Source organism: Anticarsia gemmatalis, chromosome 2 (assembly GCF_050436995.1).
Source record: "Anticarsia gemmatalis isolate Benzon Research Colony breed Stoneville strain chromosome 2, ilAntGemm2 primary, whole genome shotgun sequence".
Lineage (NCBI taxonomy): Eukaryota > Metazoa > Arthropoda > Insecta > Lepidoptera > Erebidae > Anticarsia > Anticarsia gemmatalis.
This window is the reverse complement of record NC_134746.1, coordinates 2,749,018-2,770,094: the sequence shown is the minus strand read 5'-3', so window position 1 is coordinate 2,770,094 and position 21,077 is coordinate 2,749,018. Positions and strand designations below refer to the sequence as shown.

Below are 21,077 nucleotides of genomic sequence, written 5' to 3'. Positions count from 1 at the left end.
TAGTTTTATGCATTTAAAGTTTACTTTTATTTGTAACTTTGTAAAGTTTTCCGTGGTACCCATCAATAAAAATCTGAGCCAAGTATTTTTGTAAAAATAATTCGACAGACAGGAATGCCTATCTGACAAAATGGACATAGGCATTAGTCGTGTTATTCTAAACAGTTTAATTACTTCAGTATTAAGTTATTATAAATGCGAATAGATCACATTTCCACTAGTAGTTTCTTATGAGCTTTTCCTTATACCTAGAACCAATAGACAATGCCTAGCGCATGTTTTAGACAACAAAGCGGTGGAACCAATTCTGCAGTTCTCTCTCCTTCTAACAGGTTGCATTAGAAAGAGAGGCACAATCCTATTATCATCACTGATAGCATTTTCCATACACATATTGCATGTGTTTAGTACATGTATGTTATTGCATACAAATTGAAATATGCTGCACAACCAGTAACGTAATTGTTACAACAACGCAATCATGTGACGATTAAACAACTTTATACTTTAAAGTTAAATGCATAAGGCTTGAAATACTTTTAAAGGTGTGGTGTCAAAAGTATTACTAATGAAATTGGTCATAGGTTTAGTACTTTATATCAAGTGCTTTGCTTGTAGTACTTGAGATTTTCTTTGGAAAATAGAGTAAATTGTATTGTATTTTGTTAAGTGTGGCGTGTTTGAAGTCAATTGGTTATGATGTAGTTTAAGTAATATGAAAATATGAATGACAGTGCTGTTTTTAGTAGGTATAACATTTCAATAGTGTTCTTGCGGCAAACTGTAAACAATACCGAATTAGGGCAGAGGGCGAACAAGTTAAGCCTTAATCTACTTAAATTTTAATCCCATGTTAAGAGACTGTAAACATTTAGAAAATTGTATGCTTTACCATAGTCAAACTTTAGCGCCTTTAACAACAACATAGAACAAATATGATCAACTTTTTATACATCAATAGTCAGGATTTTTAAGTTAAGTATCTACCTGAACTTTATATCAGCTTACTTTCAAGTTTGCATAATTTTATCGGTCCGATCTATTTCTCTGCTAAACACTAATTATCCTAGAGACATTTCCATACAGAAATGTGTAAAATGGAAGCGTGTTAGCCATCTAACGAGCGGCATGAGTCAACATCCGTCGAGCTGGCAACTCGTTACTAACAATTATGATCTTTGCACTCAATGCAATGTGCCATGTGGCTTTAGTTGCTATAGAAAAACTATATATTTTCCGTATATTCTCACCACTATGTTGCCAAGACTGCATACGTGTGTGGATATTTAATAAAGAAAATAAAAAGAAATCGTGAAAATCGTACTGATCCGCAAATAATTGTTTCGGGGCTGGTTGTACTTTGTGTCTGTTGTTTGTATGTTTGTAAAAGTCCCCGCGACACAAGAGCGGTTAGTGCCGGCGTTATCTTTAAGAAAATGAAATAAAAGAAAATGAAACACTAACATTATGAATGCATTTTGGATGTTTGTTACTCAATCACTCCAAACTTGCATAACAGATTTTTATGAATTTTCGTAAATAACCTGGATTAACACCCAGGATACTTTTCTCGCGAACGACATAGTGGGCAAAAATTAGTGTATCATAAAAGTCTGTTTAGGCAGCTCAAGTCGAAAAGGATAGTTTCAGATATACGATGTATCTGTTATTTATTAATCTTTAGTGTTGAACCACGTTTGCCAGCACCAAGTAGCATTTATACCACCTATGAGTTTATATCGTTTCTACGCCTCCCAGTCGACCATCGCATTTTAACCGTGTTTAAATTTTTAAATGCGCCCAAATTTACTGATGCATAAATTGACAAAGTTATTTTAAAACATCCTGTAGACTCTGCGTTGGCTTCATATGTGTGTGAAACAGGTCCATGTTTGTGCTAAAATGTGTTCAGTAACAGTGGTTCTAAACCTTTAATTAGCTGCGTATTAGGATTTGTTCTGAGAGTTTTCACAATACCTATACATTTGATCTAGACAAAAATGCAAAATTACTAAATTAGACCAAGCTTAGTAGGATATATTTTTTTCAGTATTTTGCAAGATAATTGCAATGTGTTTTATTTTTAAACGCAATAGGAACGAAACAATGAGTACAATAAATTACTCTGACTATGACGTATGTACTGTACATAGTTTAAGTAAGTTATAAATACTAAGTGCATTCATGTTATAGCAGTATAAATAAGTTATGTAATACCTAACAAATAAAAGTTTGAGGACCACTGGAGCCTCATAACATCATATAGCTACGTATAATATGGACATGTCACATTTTAGCGTCGCGTGTCAATGACCTACATATTTTTTTTATTTATTTTAATCTCGGGTCGCCGTTTGTTTTGGCAATTTATAAACTTTATAATACGAGTTTGTTTTGTTAAAAGACCTCAAAAAGCATGTTGTTTAGTATCAATTTAAAACTGATATTTTATTTTGAGTAACTCTATCTTCAGAATTGTTATCTTTAACATATAATTTAAGAGAGATGTGGGTGATGTCACACTGTTTATAATGATAATCCTTCCTGCATACAATACACTCAGTATACAACGGCATTACACATGCTTTTCGAATTAAAAATATAACCCTCGTACTTCGTAGGTACTATATATCTTATTACAGACTACAATTCGAAGGTTATTTTTAATTGTATGCACAGGTGAAGCAGGTAAGTTCCTTGTTCTATATTACCTGTAGTGCGATTTTCCCGCAAACGTCAAACTCTCGATACCCGTTAGTAGCTAGTGAGTATCGAGAGTCTGACGTTTAAAATATACCTAAAAATTAGTTCCTACAGCACCTGTTAGAGGCGCTGATAAGATTTTCATACAAAATTTATCGACAGCTAGGCGGTTGTCGATAGTAGCAGAAAGTAGTTTCTATACTAAACTAAGCAATGAACGAGGAAGTTCTGCAAAATCATTGTTATAACAAGTGCTCATTATATAATAAAAAAATATCCATATATTAAGAGCTGTACAAACATACCTCGTTTTGATACATTTGCAACTAAACAAATGTATGTGTGATGAATTGATGACGCACCACATTTTTTTGTTTACAGCAAACCAATTGAAAATATTCAATGCGAATGAACTTGTAGTTCGGTATTGGATAGAATAAACAATTGAGAATATTTTAACGTTTTTTGTTGCTATGTAGATGTAGATATTTGAAAACATTTAAAGTAAACATTTTTGACCAAACTCGGAGTCCGATCGAATCAGATCTTTGACATCTTTAACTATCATCATATTTGTCTGTCATCTGACTGTTACGTTTCTGCTAGATAATTCAGTACAGCAATTATATTTTCTAAGATATTTCTACACAAACCTGAATCCGCGGTAAAATAGGTAATGTGTGTTTGGTGTTTGTCAATTGAAAACCACATTACGAGAATAGCACTGCATTAACAGAATTTCCCAAAGTCAATGCTACAAATTGAGCATTTGATTTAAAATTACCTGTCCGATCGTTTTAGCTCAGGCATGTCCATTATCCTTGAATTAAACGTAGCACGAGGTGATAATCACAGGCGAGAAAAAGGCTTGCCATAATCGCTCTTTGATAAATGACTTCACTGAAATTTTGTTGGAAATAAACTATACAATAAATTCTTCATCTGCATTCAATAAATATTTTATTGAATGCAGATGAATGATATCTTTTCGCTCGAACAATCGGCGATTGAAGAATTGAAAAGTTAATTCAAGATCGTATGACGCAAGAGTAAGGAAATTGATGGATGACGCTATGATCACGTATAATGAATATATGACAATGATATATTCGGAGGTCAAGTTTGGATGAGGTCAAGAGCAATTAGTTGAGTCCTAATTTAAAACTAGGCGACCCGGAAGCTATGCCTAGTGAATAACCTGTATTGACACTGTACAAGGTTGAATGATGTTCTAAGATTGTCTTATTGCTCGGCAGGAAATTGAAGAAGGTAATAGTGGTATCCATATTGTGCTACTCATAGATTTTTGCTCAAGTTGTCGTCAAATCTGTATCGGACTTGAGTCTGCGTTAAATAAACTTGATTGTGTTTGGCCATCGTAATAGATTTACTAGTTGGGACCAATTGCTATGAGCATCTTTACAAAGACACCATCGTTGAGGTAAATACATCAAGTATAGCCGGTAGTACTATTACTTATTCTGTGGTATAGCTTCTGATTTGGTCTTCTGACTTGCCGGCTTAAGAAAATATTTGAATTTACCACCCTCAAATCACCCAAAATAAATGTCGGTCTACTGGATTTATGACTAAATTAGAGGACCAATAATAAACATTTTACATAAACGTAACTACAGTGATTCAGGTTCTCCTGAATTGTCGTAGAATGTCTGTTGTCGCGTATACCACTTGGGACCCTTCATGTTGTTACAAGTGCATGAATCACAGCCTGATTCACACGCGTGCACGACTAAACTATGGATAATAAAGCATGCTGGTACTCACTTAAAACGCTGTTTTATTAAATGGAATTAGCTTCAAAGGCTTATATTTCTTTACTAGCCGACCCGCGCAACTTCGCTTGCGTCACATAAGAGAGAATGGGTCAAAATTTTCCCCGTTTTTGTAACATTTTTTACTGGTACTCTGCTCCTATTGGTTATAGCGTGATGATATATAGCCTATAACCTTCCTCGATAGATGGGCTATCTAACACTGAAAGAATTTTTCAAATCGGACCAGTAGTTCCTGAGATTAGCGCGTTCAAACAAACAAACAAACAAACAAACAAACAAACAAACAAACAAACAAACTCTTCAGCATTATAATAGTATAGATAACATAGAGGTTATATACAATGTTAGTGGTTTAGGTCGCCACGCCATTGCGTTGGGAGGTCGTGTGTTCGATCCCACACGGAACAGTTATTTGTGCATCCACAAATAATTGTTTCGAGTCTAATTGTACTTTGTGTCCATTTCTTGTATGTTTGTAAAAGTCCCCGCGACACAAGAGCAATTCTTAGTGCTGGAGTATCTCAAAGAATATTAAAGCTCACTAGAAGAGCAGTGCTGATTTCTGAACCAAGTTATCTAACTTCAAATTCGTCGGTGTCATAAGAATCATCTGCCGAAGGGTCGACCGTTTTATCTAAATAAAGTTGAATTACGTAAAGACAGTACTGTTTACTACATAGCACTAAGTGGGATTATTTGAATAGTATCGTGTTTCGCAAGGCCGCGGTTAATGACCGCCTTCGTCTACTGCCATCTCGTTACGCCTCTCGTTCTAGCGTTGACTTCTCAATAAACATCTAATTATGCTCGCTTTGGTATACGCTTCAATTGATATCGATAAAAGACTTACCCCCGGTTTCTGAGTCCACTTAGCGGTAGTTTATCTATTTAATAGCGTTTTTTTTTGTATGAGTTTTAACGCTATTGAATAGATAAACTACCGCTAAATGTAGCTCAGAAACCGGGGGTGAGTGCTGTCACCTAGAACTATTGAAATACCTATTCAGATATTGCACGATGTTTTACAATAAAAGGAGTCCTAAATATTGGATGGTTATGTCAGTCAATTCTAGTGAGACAGGTATCTAGTATCAGTGGTTAGTGGTTAGCCTGCGTTCAGGGCCAAAAATTTTTACCACTAGTAGTTCAATGTCCCAGAAAATTGTCGAACATTCTCACTTTAGTCTATTATATCATAATTCGGACATATCCAGTACTGTTTAAAGTAAGAACAGCAAACTATTCTATTGTTTATACACATGCTATTTCAATTAAGATCATATTCATCATGTTATCATGATGATTTGAAACGTTTGCAATTGGTTTAATAAGAACTACGATTAGTCTAACAGACAGAGATCATTTATAAAAATATATAATTAATTCATGGTATTACAGTGGACTCCAAACCAAAGTCCTTCAATCAAAGTTCTCTCTCATTCCGGGAGGAGACTAGCTCTCAATAGCACGACAGTAGTAATTGCATATTATTAATTTATTTATCTTAATTAATATATTTCATTACTATTAAAAAATTAAAGCTAATTCGGGGATTCCGGAAAATTATTCGGTCTTAGGTCAACGTAACTTCTATTGGAGGAGTTTCCGCATTCATTTTAAAATGTTTTAAATAGTATAACTCACAGTATGAGGCGGTTCCTGCGTATAAACAATGATGTTGGCATAGACGGTGGTGAGCAGGGCGAGCAGGCCCGCAGCGGTGATGGTGACCAGCATGTTGCACCTCGCATGTGCGCCGCACGCTCAACTCTCATGCGCTCCTACGCAGGCCAGTGTAGGCGGATGAGGCGGTCGCATGGTTTGTACACCTGCAACCAATATTACATATGACTTTTCTAAATATTACATATGACTTTCCTAAATACATTATATTACGCCTATTATACCCGTAGTGTAAGTAGGGGTGTGTGGAACACATCCGTAAGGCCGTTGATCTTAGTTCCAATAGTCCCGAGTTTATGGTGTATTTAACAATAAGCTCGCCCCCAGTAAGAAAATAGACTATTGTTAATCTTTTTTCTATCAAAAAAAATTTATTCGTTGTCCGACCTGGGTTTGGTACCCGGCACTTCCGTATTCAGTAGTGGCATACACTAATGAATATAATACTAAAATGAATATATTTTTTCCTTATTTAAACATATTGGAGGTATTTTTTTCTTCAAACTTTTTTATCCTTATTTTTAGGCTTAACAACAATACATATTGGAGGATCTTTTTAGGAAAACATTATTTATCCTTGTTATTTAGGCTGTAAATAATTCATTGACCTTGGTAATAAACAATATATAGTAATGGAGTGGTACAGTGAATATTGCATTCTGAATGCTTATTATAGAGTATCTAGTACCTACATACGTAAGTATATATGTATAGGGAATTTACATAAGTATGACTCAATATTCGTTTAGTGCTATGATGATTTCTGTGAATATTATCATCAAATTGATGGGTGGATGGCTCAATAGTACAGTTTACAATAATTTAAGAGGCTTACACATACCCCAAATATTTATCAACAATTATTTGATGCATTTCTTCAGGGTATGCTGAGTTTCCAACCCATACTTAGTCAGCATGGCATACTCAAGGTCTAACACCTATCTCGTTCAGAAAGAGACCCTTACCCAGACGGCCATGTTTGCCGAAAAAAAACAAAACACAATCAAATAACATATTTTAGTGATTCTAAACCTATATTCCTGTAGTTACACTACTAGATCATAGTGTATAGATAATCCCATGTTGATGAAACTACAAATTTAAACAAGTATAGAGATAAATATTATGAATATAGCCCTATTGTTCTGTTCCAACCGGCCAATGGCCTTCCAGTGAGATAGATAAGATATAAATACACATCTGATAATATGAGCCATATTTAATATCTGATTGTTTGCTATGACTATGTCAAAACTGATTGTAAATAATGTTTTTAATTATATGTTTGTATACCTTATCAAATTATCTACATTAAAAATAATTACTGTTTTGTATCATCATCATTGTGAATGAGGTAAGGCAAGTTTGTAAAGATCTTACCAAGTGGTATTCTTTGGTTCCTGCCAACCACTATGGGACAAAAGAGAAGTTTTATGTATGTATGTATCACCTTTTAGATAGTCTACTAAAAGTCACAATAAATTGTACCTGTATGTACAAGAGTAGGTCTTCAATATCTAATGGATGCTGTGGTTATTAGTGTGTGGTAGGTTTGCACAAACTCAGAGCCTGACTGGTGTATGGTAACTTTCTATATCTTTAGCAATCCTCTTTACATTTCAGTTAACAGTTAAATTACACAGAAATTTAATTATTTCTTTACTCCAATTTTCTTCATGAATGACTATCTATTAAAGAAATACAACCATCCCTTCAGTAGTTTTAAGTTTATTGCAAACAAAGACTTAACAGGGTCCTTTGTTTTATATTCACAATGTAAAGTAATTAACAAATATACACAATAATACTAAGCATTGTATATTTAACTTATTACTGATAATTTATTTTAAAGGAAAATCGTAACAGCTATGTTAGAAAACAATAGTGTAGCAATTTACTATACCTAATTTATTATTAGGTATTTAAATGTACAATAGAAGTAATGAACGGATGCAAGGTAGTTCTTTAAATAGTTTCCTTAAACAGGTGATTTACCTAAATTAAACTGTTTATGACCACTTGAAAGACCTAGAATTATCTTCCAAACCCAAATATTAATCAGCGATAATATAGAATTCAAATGGTGATAGAATTTTTAAAATCTATCCTGTACTTTTTGAGCCATTTTGTTACAAATATACTTACATACAAATCTTTCCTCTTTATAATTTTGGTATTGATAAATTACTAAGTAGGTATGTGAGATACAAGATATTTCTAGAAGTATGATGAGTTTAAATGGGTTTATAAGAGTGTATGAAATGGAGAATCATTTTTAAATGTTTTTTTAGTATTATTTCAATGTTACACTAATAATTGGCACTTTTAGATAAGGATTTTACAGTTTAAAATATATTTGTTAACTGTGTTGTTTCTTCTTGCCACACATTACATATGTGTGGCAAGTGCTCACTTATTCTATAAAATTTATGATATACGCTGATGGCATATACATGATTCTTAAATAATATTAAAAAGTAGAAAACTAATTGTGCTTTACAACATAATGTATTACATGTAATTCACAATACCTAACATATAAATTTTCCTTTATATGTTACTGGTTGATACTACATAATACATTATGAACAAAGTGATAGAATCATGTGTTATCTATGCTCAGGTTCAAATGTGGAACATATGACAGTATCCAGATGATATAATAATATTCTATCCTTGTCTATAGTAGGAAGTCAGAGCAGGAAAGCATGATACTTTTTTTTATATTATTATGAGTAGGCATTTGCTTTGTAAATGTATTGTTTTGAATCTATTCATGTTTTTTTTATAACAACAATGTCAGGCAAGGTGAAAATGTATTTCTGTCTTGACTCACCTCTTATTCCTCCATACTTATCAGTATACATACACTATGCAGGATATAATAATAAGAATGTGCTATCTACACTTTATCTTGTATTTTTAATTTGGTCACTGTGTCAATGATGTGACAGTCAGTGACCTGTCGCAACTTTACTGCTGCAATATGAACAGGTTTTATTAACCCATACACTAATTACTACAGTTATTAACCACAATTAGCATCACGATACACAAAGGAAGTGATGGATGTTTGTACGATAACGTTACGGTGTCGTAATCAAAACATTACTTCTATAAAAAAAGGAATTCACATTAAATTAACAAAATGTCACGGTCTGGCGCAAATAACTTAATTCAATTATTTGTAGAGACAACTGGCGGCCTTGGATCACGTGTTTGTTGACAACAATAACTTCCTCAGATGTGCACACACAAAATAGAACACTGCAAATATCACGGCTAACAACCATGAAATAACTTCAATCGTATAAACAACAATGCACTACTTACACTAATTTAAGCGAAACTGTCTCCCGCTATGTTTAAACTATACACTGGTTTTGTCAAAAATACACTTTATCAAGATAATTTAGACGAAACTAAAACGAAAAAATAATTATTACGACTAATTCATTCCTTCTTTGAGGCAGAAAAATTAGCGAAACGTCAAAACTAAGTACGTTCAAAACCTACGTCAAGTATTATGATTTGCAATAATACTATTATTACATTAAAAGTTACAGTAAAAGAATAAATAGTAAACATTATATAATAATCGGGGAGCGTAAGTTGTAATATACACGATCATCATAAAGTTTACAAGTTCAATTTTAGACCCAAAAACGATTTTAGATTCAAAGAAATTTTTTGTTTCTGAACGCAAAAAATGTGACCATATTCAAAATTTCAAATCGTACTAGGTACTTTCTTGTAATAGCTCTCTTGTAGCTTGGATAAACACTTTGTTGATACTCATACTCTCGTCCAGTAACACTTTTTGCACAAAATTTTGGATTTAGGTTACATGAAATCTTCACCAAGACTATTATGATACGCACGGATATTTTATCAACTTTTAAAATATTAACGTGTTTGGTTTGTCGTATAAAATATTTATTAGTAACAAGTCAAAAGGTATTTTATATGTTATGGATACGACCAAACTGCTAACATTTTTATTACCTAAGTTAAACCTACTAATTATTCCAAATATTCCGAGTATGGCAAGAAACAAAATAATTAAAAACTGTACTTTTGTCTTTGCAAGAATATTAAAGGAGCTGAAAAGTATGTTGTGAAAACTGAATATAAAATCAGTTTTTGTTTTCACTTTTCGGCTTTTTGTCACAAGGAAGATTTTTTCCACCGAAATCTTCGTTCTTAAATATCACCCAACTTTACTCACAACTGAATAGCGGTAGTGTATAATACATTAATTCAAACAGAAAATGTTAGTTAACTGAAACCTTTTTAGTACTATACAGTATATATCTATAATTTTGTGAAATTTTCACTTACTTTTGGTAGTGCTTCGCGGCTATTACGAATCTAATAACATCAATTACCAGTTAGTGCCTACAACAAATAGTATAGCAAATGCCATTTTAAATTATTATCTGTTGTGAACAGGCGCTTCTAAAAGCACAATCCCATAAGTTCATAGACATTTATGTAACAAAAGTGATACATAAACATAATGTGACCCCTAAATCATAGAGGGCATTTATTTGCGTAAACTTTATAATGCACTAGCTGACTCGTGCAACTTCACTTGCGTTACATAAGGGAGAATGGGTCAAATTTTCCCCGTTTTTGTAACTTTTTTTACTGCTACTTTGCTCCTATTGGTTTTAGTGTGATGATATATAGCATGTAGCCTTCCTCGATAAATGGGCTATCTAACACTAAAATAATTTTTGAATCGGACCAGTAGTTATTGAGATTACCGCGTTCAAACAAACAAACTCTTCAGCTTTATAATGTTAGTATAGATTTTTTAATGGCGACCGGAACTGCCAGCTGCATTCAATTTAGGTTTTTGACAGCTGTGCAGTTAATTATGCGTGTAGTTAATTAAAGTGCTTGTTAAGAAAAACGCGTGTAAATGACTCGATTAATTTGTTTGTTTTAGGGATAACGACAGAATGCAATTACGTTTGGAATACCACTGAAGATAAATTGTACTTATACCTAACTTATTAAGATACGTGTCTTATTGGATTCTCGTTGTTAACATCAATGAAAAATAGCGCCCAAACAAAACTTGCTTCCTTTTTTGTCAAGTTTGTTTGTCATAAGTAATTTCAGAAGCTTTTTGGTAAACCTGAAGTGCAATTTGTTCTTCTATTTACAAGCGTTTAGATATTGAGCTGATATTTCAAAGTATATCGGCTTTGCATGCGTCGCACGTTTTATCAATAAGTATAACCGATGATTGGCAGATGTCATTTGATTGATTGAGTATTACGTGCACTGAGATATTAGTAATTACGTGTCAATGATTAAGAACAACACATTGACATGCTAGAAATGATCATACGTTACTGTTTTACCCGAAGATGTAGGCAGGCGTGTTACGTGTAGGAGATAAGCCGTGTTACGTCATTCGTTAGTTCAATGTAACAGGGCAAGACTATTACCATACTCACAGGCACGTTTCAAACTCCGAATTGCTGTTGAAAATGATCTTATTAAATTTGAAAAAGATTGATAACACTTTGTCTTTTGTCTGCGTATCCCTGGGAATCGAACCACGGACACAGTCGGATACACTACCAACCGCGGCACAGAAGCAATTTTCCATACCTTTAGGTTGTACCACTGTTTGGTTGTATACGAAATAAATATCAACTTATCACAATATACGTCTTTATTTTGAGAACTTATGTGACAATAAACTTTCAGTTTTTGAACTGAAAAATAAAAAAGCACATTTTAATGCAAAAAATCGATAATAAATCGAAGTTTAATTGGTAAAGATTAACAACAATGCCAGGTTTCCATGGTTTTCCCATTTTGTGAGTTGATATTGTTGACAATAGCCTACGTATTGTTATTGTATTAGGCAGGTTATTACGTACATAAATAGAGTTGTTACTTATTAAGCTAAATAGTCTTATTAACCTCAATAGGTACTTATTAATCTTTAGTCACCCACTGAAGATAAACTTCATATATCCTAAAACATCAAATGCCTAATATCTACGTCCCACACCCTAGGGTGACTCTTCATTAAGTCATCTTTTTACCTGACAGCCGATATTTTAACTTGCAAAACACGTTTTACCGCCAACGCGTTCCTTCAAGTTTTTTTGCAAGTATTGTAAAACAAGGATTATGAACTTGTGCATTGTTTCTTTAAATTTTTAAAATGACTTTGGTTGGCGTTTCACTTTGGATGTTTTTTTTGTAGCCTGTACGTCTACGATATCTTTAATTAAATGCTGTCGTATTACTCACCATACACTTTAGAAATATATCTTGCATTAATTTGTAGTTCAGTACAACGAGGTTAGCATATTAATAAGTATGCTGAAGCTGCTTATCTTTTCCTTAAACAGGTGCGTAGGTACTACTCGTAACCAGCGGTCATCTATGAGAAGATGTATGGATGCGAAAGAAGCTAAATAAGTGTGTAGGGATCGAAGCAAGTGGTGTTATTTGGTCTCTGCGTACACCCATGGGAAACAAACACCAAATCATTAATTTTATTTTTTATCTGCAACACCATAGACAAGAGCTAGTACCTGATATCGAAAAAACAAAAGCAGACTGACATGTGGTCACTAGAGAGGATAAAAAGAAGTATTGCTTTTTATCGTCTTTCTAACGACCACTCAACATTCGAAACTATAAAAATGACATTGACATAGGTACATACATACAACTTTTGGTAAATAACCTCGAGAAATATCTTACGGTCTTGTAGTAAATTCTTTATAGAAAATTGCGTATGACTTTAATAGCGCCACGTGACAAATGAAGATCACTGTCATTTTTTCTTTGGAAAATTACTGGTTCTAATAAATTAAGTAAACCTGTTCAGTAAGTCTATGAGGTCCAGATTATAGGGAAAATACTGTCTATTTTATAGATTGTCGTTTACCTGTTAGAGTAGATGTGACATAATATTTATACCTGCAAATAACTCTGTAGGCATTTATGTAAGCAGCGATGAAAATAATAATAAATAAGAATAAGTAGTTAAGTACTAGGTGTATAAAATTTAATTGGAAAAATTATGCAATTTTTATGGTGTTCGCCATACTGCCATCAAGTGCTATTGGAATCTCATCTTATTCAAGCTTCGCCTTTAATAGGTAATATGGTGAAACCCTGTGTAAACTGGTGAAATTGTCCAAAAGAAATTGGAAAATCTCTCACACCGAAAACTCAAACCGGGTACCTCGATTGGTAGTTTTAAACGCTACTTTCTCTCTACAGAAGTTTACAGAAGCTGATAGTATAATGCGAAATGTAACTATCTAATATATAAAATTCTCGCGTCACAGTTTTCGTTGCCATACTCCTCCGAAACGGCTTGACCGATTCTCATGAAATTTTGTAAGCATATTGGCCAACATCTATGTTTCATACGGTTGAAAAAAATAATAGTGTCATTTAGGGGTCCCTAAATGACACTATTATTTTTTTCAATTTATATGGCAAAACCACGTTTGCTGGGTCAGCTAGTAAAGTATATTTACCTAAAGTACTTACGTCTAGTCGCATACGGTATGTGCCATCGTAACTATGTTTCTGGGAACTGTGACCGTTTTTTTAATGTCATTTACAAGGACGAAATGACACATGTTTATGCCTATAAATTAGTCTGTGAATAAAAAAATGTCCTTAGACTGATTTATTACGTACCTTAGATGGTAGCTGGTGGTGTAATCTAGGTTTAATTTAAAGTTGCTCTTATAATATGTCCCGATTAAAATGTAAACCCAAAACATTTATAGAGCTTTGACTCTGGGAGATTCTAGGGTGTATAGCTTAAACTTTGGTACAAAGTGGTAGGTTTGAACGTTTTATCATTATCAATTTGCTTTTGGCGAAAAGGTACAGTCGATTCTATAGACCGATAATTCGCACTCGACCTTGACTGAAACACTAATGATGTTTCCACCAGCATAAAGAGAGTTTCTTGACAGATAAGAAACAGAATAAATAAACACGTTCACTTGTTTTAACGGTAATTTATTACTTTACCTGAATACCTACCATTTGTATTCATTTGGTTGTTTAATAGTGCTCTAAGATATTCCGACTAGTTTTATGTCACACCTGTTTAAGTAAACTATGCTGTTCAAGACACGTTAATTACAAGATGTAATTAGGACACTCCAAAGTGCGTTGTCTTGTAATTAAACTTCTTAGGTCTTCGTAATACGGACCTTAATGTACGCAGGCAGTGAAAGTAAGATACTTTAATCCTCTGCGTACAAATGTTGCATAATTGACGCTAAAACTACGCCGACGCGTTAGTGCTTTCGCCATTAATGAATATTGAATTTTGCAATTATCATTTCGGTGTTTCCAAAAAATCCTTAGACCGGAAAATTGTGAATATATATAAGGTAAATTGTAGTAAAATTTTCACGTGCCCTTGACTGTTGATTCGTCGATAAACTTGCCAGCCTTAACCTTATTGGTCACTGAGAGTCGACATTGCGGCATTGCGCCGAACGTGAAACAGAACTTTCTTCTGAAAGAAAAAAAAATGTTTACCCGCACAGCTGTGTGAGGTGTTCCTGGATTGGTGTAAAAAGTGTAAAACTAAGCTTTAAGGCTTCGTGTTAAAGTGTAAATTCGTTTCTATAGCAACAAAAATATTGCTGCAGTCATTCATGTGTTGTGCCATCGCACATCTCAGTACACAGTCGAGGTACTATGGAGCGGTCGCGCCAAATGGTTTAAACATTCTGAATTTCGAACACGATTTTTTTTTATTTATGTGCCGGTTGTAGTGGCAAAGGATTTTGGTTTTAGTGACACAAATGTTGCAGTACACTGAATTATTATTATTGTTTTAATTCAAAAACGGTGTTTGCGTCAATATGGTAAGTTGGCACATGTTTCAGGTTTTGTTTATATTTTATTTGGCTTTGCCTGAATTCGGAATAAGGCGTGGGAACCTTTTTAGGCAATGTGACCCAATAGAAATAAGAAGCTCTACATTTGTTAGGACCTAAAACTGCATGTTCCGTTATTAAAATTCTTCAACATTTCTATTTCAAACGTGTCTTTCTTTGTGAAGTATTAACTTCCGTATTAATTGATTAGTTTCGCTCACATGAATGGAAAAAAAAACAAAGACTGGAAAACAGACATTAACCTATCTCCGTTGTCAAAACGCTAATAACTTACCATAATAATGTTTATTTTGACAAGAATATTTTATAAGCGTTTTTTTATTTTAATGATCGCAAAGTTCTAATATTAATACGTATTAGTGTGCGAATATATTGATTAGAAGGTAATTAAGGTTGCGACTATCGATTAGTTAAGCAGAAAGTATGAATATTTTATTAAAAAGTGCGGTAACCTTTTACCGAGTTTATTACCGGCTTTTTACTCAGTCATAATTATGCGCTGACATACGGTAAATTACCGTATTTTATTGCAAATAAAGGTACCTACTTAAACAACTTACTAACTGTCAAATTAAGGCTATATCTAGGTTAAGTCTACTTATGTTTGTCAATTATTATCAAACTGAAATAAAAAAATATTTTAACTACTGACTAACTAATTTTGGGCGTTTTCCAAGTTAACTCAAATAATGTAGGTTAATTATTAAATAGAAAAATGTTTCAATTTCAATGTGTATATACTTAGAAATTCTAGCCATAATAATTATGCTAATTAAAACATTTCGAACTCTACCCATGTGAAAACTCACAGGCCAAAAACAATCCTATTGTTTATCTGTCAAATATGCAAAAAAAATAAAGGTATACAGCCTTTTACTTGAGTTGTGACAGTAAGACAAAAAAAGTGCTAATGAAAAGATCGTTTTTGAACGAAGTAAAAAAAATGTCAAAACAAAATTAAGCATTAAGAAAATTAGTCAAGCTTGGACAGAAAATTAAAGAGAATTAGTTTCACTTTGTAATTGTATAAACATAATTGTAAAAGAATACGTTACCTTGAAATATTATATGCTGTTTACCTTAACTCTACTTTTATAGGACTCTACTTGGTTTCTTAGTAAAGTACCTACCTATTTAGTTGAAGTAAATAAAAAAATACTTACTTTATTGTTATTATAAGTAAATTGCTTATAATAATAATAAACTAAGTAGTCTTCTCTACCCGTTACTGTCCTACTGGTGGGCAAGGGTCTCCTCCCGAACGAGGGAAGGGTTAGCCCTTGAGTCAACCACTCTGGCCAAGTGGGAGTTGGGAACTTTACATGCCTTAAATGTATTAAACAAATTTTAGGCATGCAAGGCCCCTTTACAATGTCTTCCTTACCGTAAGTGTATGTAATTATATCTAAAAAAAAAATATAGAGCAGTTTACAACTCTCAGTTTCATATAAAATTTTCACTCATTTAAACCTATCCTATATATTAGGTACTTGGTACATTAATATAACTTAAATTGTATTTCTTAAGAAATGTTGCTTACACACTGCTTTCGTGAGAGTTACAAATAAAACTTACATGTAAAGGTTTACGATAAAAGTTCAGTGCGACTTTACCGTAATTAACCGTTTTCACAAAAGTTATTAGGTACATTTAGGCAACACCTACGACTTTTCAAAGTTACATGTATTAAAGAAAATATTGACCACTTTAACGGTAGAGGAAATGCTATTAAACATAGCATTCCTGAGAGTTCTTTATACAGTACTTGAAGAAATGCAAAGTACCGCACTTGGCCAACGGGGACTCAAGGCGCCAAATGCCTTTCTCATAACGGGCCTTTATTCTAGCAGTAAGACAGTATTAGGCTTAATTTGTACTTTACATAACATCATCTATACTTACTAATATTATAAAGCTGAAGAGTTTGTTTGATTGTTTGTTTGTTTGTTTGAACGCGCTAATCTCAGGAACTATGGGTCCGATTTGAAAAATTCTTTCAGTGTTAGATAGCCCATTTATCGAGGAAGGTTACAGGTTATATATCATCACGCTACAACCAATAGGAGCAGAGTAGCAACGAGAAATGTTACAAAAACGGGGAAAATTATGACCCATTCTCTCTTGTGTGTGACGCAAGCGAAGTTGCGCGGGTCAGCTAGTTCTCTAATAAAATTTGACGTGTTTGATATTATAATATGGTGATATGATGACACATTTTTTAACCTTGCAACTCTTTTTGTTGTATTAAGTATGTACATGATAAAATGCAAAGCTATGACTGTTCTTTTACCATAAAAAGCGCGCTACGTTAAAAGCTTTATTAAATTAAAACAGTTTATGAATCATATACAAACATTGACTAGTCTAGTCAGTACACGACATTTTGAAGTTCACTATGTGCGTGACCAGATTGTATAGCCCAACAACTTATGTCCGGTTTATGAAGTATATTTAGCGGTAGTTTATATATTCAATAGCGTTTGAACTGGTTTAAAAGAAAACGTTGAATAGATAAACTACCGCTAAATGTACCTCAGAAACCAGGGGTAAGTAGAGAGCTTTGTATGCAAGATTCGCAGCCGGCGGAGGCATAAGTACAAAATTAAGAATTGAACCTTAGGACGCACAGGCTTTGCAGCTGATAGTGTTATGTTTGTTACAACTACTTTATTTAGTCAATACTCAGAAATGTGCATGGTAAAGCTCTCTTCTAAGTTGTGGGACTATACTAACGAGTGCGATTATATTTTATCAGACACTACTCATTCCCAAGGACGTTGAGTCATGGTTTCCTTGAATGTTTGCCTTATAATAGACCTTTGAAATAATGTAGGAGGATTGAACTACGAAGGTTTCAATAAACCGATTGTCGATAACAATAGTTTACCGGTTAGCTACAGGGTTAAAGTTATAAATACACAGTTGCCTGGTAACCAAGGTTCCAAATTATCAAGATATAATATTACCTATTTTCTTCGATAAAATTATTATCAAGATAGTTAGGTGCACTAATTCTAAATGACCCCGGGCGAAAACAATGGTTTCTTATTATACATATGTATAAATGGAGAACGAAATACATTAAGACGTGTCATAAAATCTTCTGTTTATTGCCTATTATAAAACATAATATATAAAGATTAAGCCGATACAGATTAAATAACCATCAAATTATATTCATCGGCGTGATTGCTCGCACTCGATACTATGCTCTATGGCAACATTTGCGTATTATTCGATAGAAATTTTCACGAAGTTTTCTCGCTGTCTATTCGCCAGCCTACTCGCTAAATAAATCTTTACTTTCATAAAATTTTGAAACGTACGCTCTGTATTACTTAGCTATACATATATTTTAATATTTACACAAGGATAACTACAATTTATAAAATATATTTAAACTAAACTATATTTTCTAATATAAATAAATTATAAATAAAAAATGAGAGGAAGAGTGCTCTATGCGTCGAAGTACTTGAGGTTCTAAAAACATTGAATTAGATATAGGTATTATATACGGTTGTCAGTCTTTGTAAATACAAATCACGGATACAAGGCTTACATAGTAGACGTAGCCACAGCTATCTGTGAGATACACAAATGTTTACATCGTACAATGTATCCACAAAACGAGAACATCGTTAGTTTCGTCGTACCACTGCGACCGCTAAAGTTTATCTTTGTAGGCTGTATGCGGAATTCCATGCTCTGTATGTTAGGAAAAAAAAGTAGTTTGGTGAGGTTTACGTGCCAATATTACCTACCTGGGAGAAGGTCACAAGGAAAGCCCCCAACTAGATGGTCGGACGACATCGTTAAACGTGTAGGTAAGCCAGGGCTGCAATAGATGACACAAGCAGAGGACCGTTTCAAGTGGCGTACTGAAGGGGAGGCCTATACTCAACAGTGGTTGGAAACTGGCTGATTAGATAGATAGATTACCTGAAAGATATATTTTTGACATTTTACGAAGATGGGGCTTGGTTGCATGAGTATATAGTTTCTTTTGCCTGCTCCACCGACCAAGAGAGCGTTGACTAAGTAGTTGATAAACTATAAAGGTATGATAAACGCAAAGAATATAATTTCCATTAAATAGACACAAGTGACTTGAACAACTGTGCCAATGTCGAATCGATATAATTATATAACTAAACGATTACTCACCTAATACATAATATAAAGGATTACCTATTTTGTATAACTGCATCGAGACTGCGTGTATAGATATTTCGGAAATTTCTTGACAGTTGTGTGGTTGCATTTGCTTTTGCAAGTGGTCGACTATTTAGGAAACACACAAACATCTTTCTGAAGTTATAATCGAATTGTTATTAAGTACTTAATTGCAAATTGTCACTTGAAAGAAAACTATGGTGAGGAAACCCTGCACTCTTGAGAGTTTACAAACATTTTGCTACTGTCCGCGGCTCTACACTTTTGCTAGAGCCTCTATACCACCCAGCTAGAAGGCTTTGCAAATACCTTATATTCTTCGCAATAGGTACTTGTAATCTGTGCATTCAAGTTATTTACATACACTTAAGCATTTCGCTTTTATAAATAAGCTGTTTAGTCTGATATATTAATAGTAGCAGCTCATGGTCGTCTTTTTAATTATTTAAAGCTTCCGTTCACTGTATAATAATATAATGTTTGCCAAATATAATTTAGAACTTGGTAAATTATGCGAAAAAAAAAACTAATGAAGAGGAATGCCGCCCATTTTGTACTTTGAACACGCAACACTTGAGAAAATTTAGCAGCTTGTCAAATACGTGACGTGAGTGGTGCAGTTCACTGGCACCTAATAGTGGGCTTTATATTTGCGTAATGTTTTTTTTAATATTGCTATTCGTTTCTGATCACCATTTCGTCCACGAAAAACATTTCTGAGATAGTGTTCGGTTATAAACTTTCTGTTTACCGAATATCATCGAAATCCGTGTCCCATGTGTACTCCAGTAGCACCTTTTCATCACCAGATTATTTTATCCATGTGAAAACCCGGGAAAACCTCATCAAAGCGTCTCATTACTTAAACTGAACCAAAAAGACATGTAAATACACGTTACAAATTTAAATATTCATTGCTCAACCTGTCTATAACCTTAGAGAAGCTATCTAAAACAAAACGCATCTTAAAACCCTGTCCCGCCATGTCGTGTAACAGCGATAGCTATTACATAATTCATTGGGAGGCTATTCATCGCCCCTCCACCGTAAAAAGGACCCTTTTTCTCCTCTCCTTAAAATGTATGCACTAGGGGTAAAAGCCTACACAGTGGCTCTACTACCTTTTTTTCCTTTAATGCCTTTCTTAACAATAGTTCCTGAAGAGATTTTTAATATTGGTCAATGAAGTTTTAAACTATCGCGACTTGTATGTTTAGTGTAAATGGTTTTATACTTCGGGTAACAAATAGGGTAACGAAAAACCTTTAAATATTAATCGCGTATAAGTTTACAGCAGAATTCCATTAAATTTTGTCTAAATTGTACATGGCGATTTACACTTCATATATCAATGGAGTATATATATGACCCGTTTACAGTAGAATTTTAATTCACTTTTGTCTAAAATTTACAAAATGATTTACACTAGCACTGAAAGTACTGCTAAGAGTAATATCAGACATTAATCCTTCGATTCCTTACGATTTTTGATAAACGTTTCTGGGGCGTATGAACTCGTAAATGAATGGATTGGAATGAAAAATATTAAGAAGTTTGTAGAAATCGTAGCAAGTTGCGTTATTTGTTTTTGCCTGACTCTATGGGAAAAAGACGCGATATTATGTATGTAATGTATGTGTAGAGTGTAACGCCGGCTCCACACGTTGGCCCCAATGCCCGTACCAACGTTGGACCACAATCTCACTGACGCGTACACACGTTGGCTAATAACTTGTTCTGTCCCGTCACATCGCGAGCGTTGGCGCATATTCCTTTGATGAAACTGACACGAGTCGGC

General features: G+C 33.8%; 2 protein-coding genes across 2 annotated transcripts in view; one reads left to right on the top strand and one right to left on the bottom strand.

The window, feature by feature from the left end:
- The window catches only part of gzl (godzilla E3 ubiquitin protein ligase), a 31,186-nt gene extending 21,511 nt beyond the window's left edge, over nt 1–9,675 (bottom strand). Inside the window, exons 1-2 of the mRNA XM_076124192.1 lie at nt 9,516–9,675; nt 6,144–6,328 (exon numbers count right to left, since the gene is read on the bottom strand). Of these exons, the coding sequence (XP_075980307.1) occupies nt 6,144–6,236 (93 nt within the window). The 5' untranslated portion in view covers nt 6,237–6,328; nt 9,516–9,675. The remainder of the gene's footprint in view (nt 1–6,143; nt 6,329–9,515) is intronic.
- Nucleotides 9,676–14,875: 5,200 nt separating this feature from the next.
- Nucleotides 14,876–21,077, top strand: part of LOC142979318 (carcinine transporter-like) — a 38,818-nt gene continuing 32,616 nt past the window's right edge. Inside the window, exon 1 of the mRNA XM_076124180.1 lies at nt 14,876–15,070. Within this exon, the coding sequence (XP_075980295.1) occupies nt 15,068–15,070 (3 nt within the window). The 5' untranslated portion in view covers nt 14,876–15,067. The remainder of the gene's footprint in view (nt 15,071–21,077) is intronic.